The sequence below is a fragment of the Mastomys coucha genome, chromosome X, assembly GCF_008632895.1.
Source record: "Mastomys coucha isolate ucsf_1 chromosome X, UCSF_Mcou_1, whole genome shotgun sequence".
Classification (NCBI taxonomy): Eukaryota; Metazoa; Chordata; class Mammalia; order Rodentia; family Muridae; genus Mastomys; species Mastomys coucha.
In genome coordinates, this window is record NC_045030.1 from 14,324,342 (window position 1) to 14,326,290 (window position 1,949).

Below are 1,949 nucleotides of genomic sequence, written 5' to 3' on the forward strand. Positions count from 1 at the left end.
TCTATCTTCATGTACACTAGAAGCAGGAATCATCTCCATTATATATCTCATTACAGTTGTGAGCCACCATGTGGTTGCTGGGAATTGAACTCAGGACCTCTGGAAGAGCAGCCACTGAACCATTTCTCGAGCCCCTGTTGTTGTTTTGTGAGAGGGTTTTTCTGTGTAGTCCTGGCTGATCTGGAACTCACTCTGTAGGATGTCTTTGAACTCAGATATCTGCCTGCCTCTGCTTCTCTGTTTATATTTTCTCATTTGTTCAAATAAGAAGTTAAGGGCAGAGAGCTTTATATTTTGGGGGGAATTGTTCTGTTTTGCTTACCACTAGGTCACTCAGCATGTAGAAGAGTTCTTGGCATATAGTGGGTGGTAAATAAATGTCTGTTGGTGTCAAGTGCTGAGGATAGAACCTACAATGAAATAGATGCTTAACAAATAATTGTTGAATGAATAATTGAAGTTTCCTTGTGGTCTGCTAGGTTCTTTGGCTCTCTCTGCACCTAAGATTTTGCTCACTAAAGGGGGAGTTATTGATTCTCTCTCAGTTCTAAGGGAGTCCCTTATGCTTTCCCCCATAGTACCAGTATGCCTTTTTCATGCTCACCTCACAACTTTCACTCCATTTCGAAGAACTTCCATGTCTACAGAGAATCCACCATTGACGTGAGCCACAAGATTGAGATCAGAGAATTCAGCCTGGAAAAGACAAAAAATCAGTGATTTGGCCACAACATGTAAGTGTGAACAATCGGTCTGTGGCCCAGACAGTGGAGTTCCAAGCATGCCTCATCAACTTACCTGCTCTACTTTAATGTCAGTTTCTCCATGGATCTTCTTCCCTTTGAAGTATTTTGCCCTGGGGAGAAATACAGAAGGGTACATCCATCAGTGTTCAGACATGTTCAGACATGAGGACCACATCCAGGTTGGTCCCTTGAATCTTTCCCCCTTCAGTTCTGGTACAGAAACCACATAATACTTTTTAAATTGTAATAGTTTATAAAAATTAATTGATAATACTTTATGAACAATAAAGTCTAGTGTAATATCTGTGGAAGTATGTAAAGACATTGTAAAAAGCCATAGAGAGCAGGCATGTCCCAAAATATGGTATCTTACCACATTACTATTCTAAATGTTCCAGTAAAAGCTGTGGAAAATTAATGGTGTTGTGTCAATTATAACAGATTTTGAACTGCACGGAGGTCTATAAATGGCTAAGAACATCAGAGAGTATAAATATATGACATGTGCCTGTCATGTCGTGTGTTTCAGTGCCTGTGTGGTTCCAAAGTGACTCTCTGTTCTCTCCTTTACCATGAAGCAGCACCTTGATCATGGGTGTCATCTGCTATGGGTGGACAGTTGGCATCTGAATAGGAGAGGTGCAGGCTGCAGCTGGTTGTAAAGAAGCTGTAGCCAGCAATGATGGGGGAGGGAGTAATGCATCTGAGGATGAAGGGAAGCCCCAAGAAGAGGAGCAGTAGCAGTAGCAGCAGGCACATCACAAATTGCTTTGTCATTGTTTCCAGCCCCACCCAGCTAAGCTCAGCTTTCAGCAGCCTTCTCTCCCAGGTTCAAGGTTCCTATCAGACAGGCTTCTTCACAGAAGTTCCAGTTCTGATTTTCATGGAAGGGAGATGAAAGTAAGAGACACTCATAGGAACACTGGTCACTGGCATGTACATAGTCAGCAACTCTGATATATGTATATTGCACAAATGAGTTCTGTTGGGTTCACTGATGAGCACAAAAGTACTCAAGAGCAGCTGTTTCCTTTTTCTCTGTAAACTGTGTCTCTCTGATAATCTGTCTACATCTGTGTCTCTGTCCCTTTCTGTGCCTCTGCCTCTCTGCCTGTCTTTCTCTTTCTCTGTCTCTGCCTCTGCAACTGTCTCTCTTTCTCTGTCTGTCTTTGTGCCTCTCTCTCTCTCTCTCTCTCTCTCTCT

At 42.5% G+C, this 1,949-nt stretch overlaps 1 protein-coding gene across 1 annotated transcript in view; it reads right to left on the bottom strand.

Moving 5' to 3' along the window:
* Syn1 (synapsin I) overlaps window positions 1–1,949 on the bottom strand; it is a 52,042-nt gene that overhangs the window by 38,933 nt on the left and 11,160 nt on the right. Inside the window, exons 2-4 of the mRNA XM_031372253.1 lie at window positions 799–856; window positions 605–696; window positions 323–410 (exon numbers count right to left, since the gene is read on the bottom strand). Coding sequence (XP_031228113.1) covers window positions 323–410; window positions 605–696; window positions 799–856 — 238 coding nt within the window. The remainder of the gene's footprint in view (window positions 1–322; window positions 411–604; window positions 697–798; window positions 857–1,949) is intronic.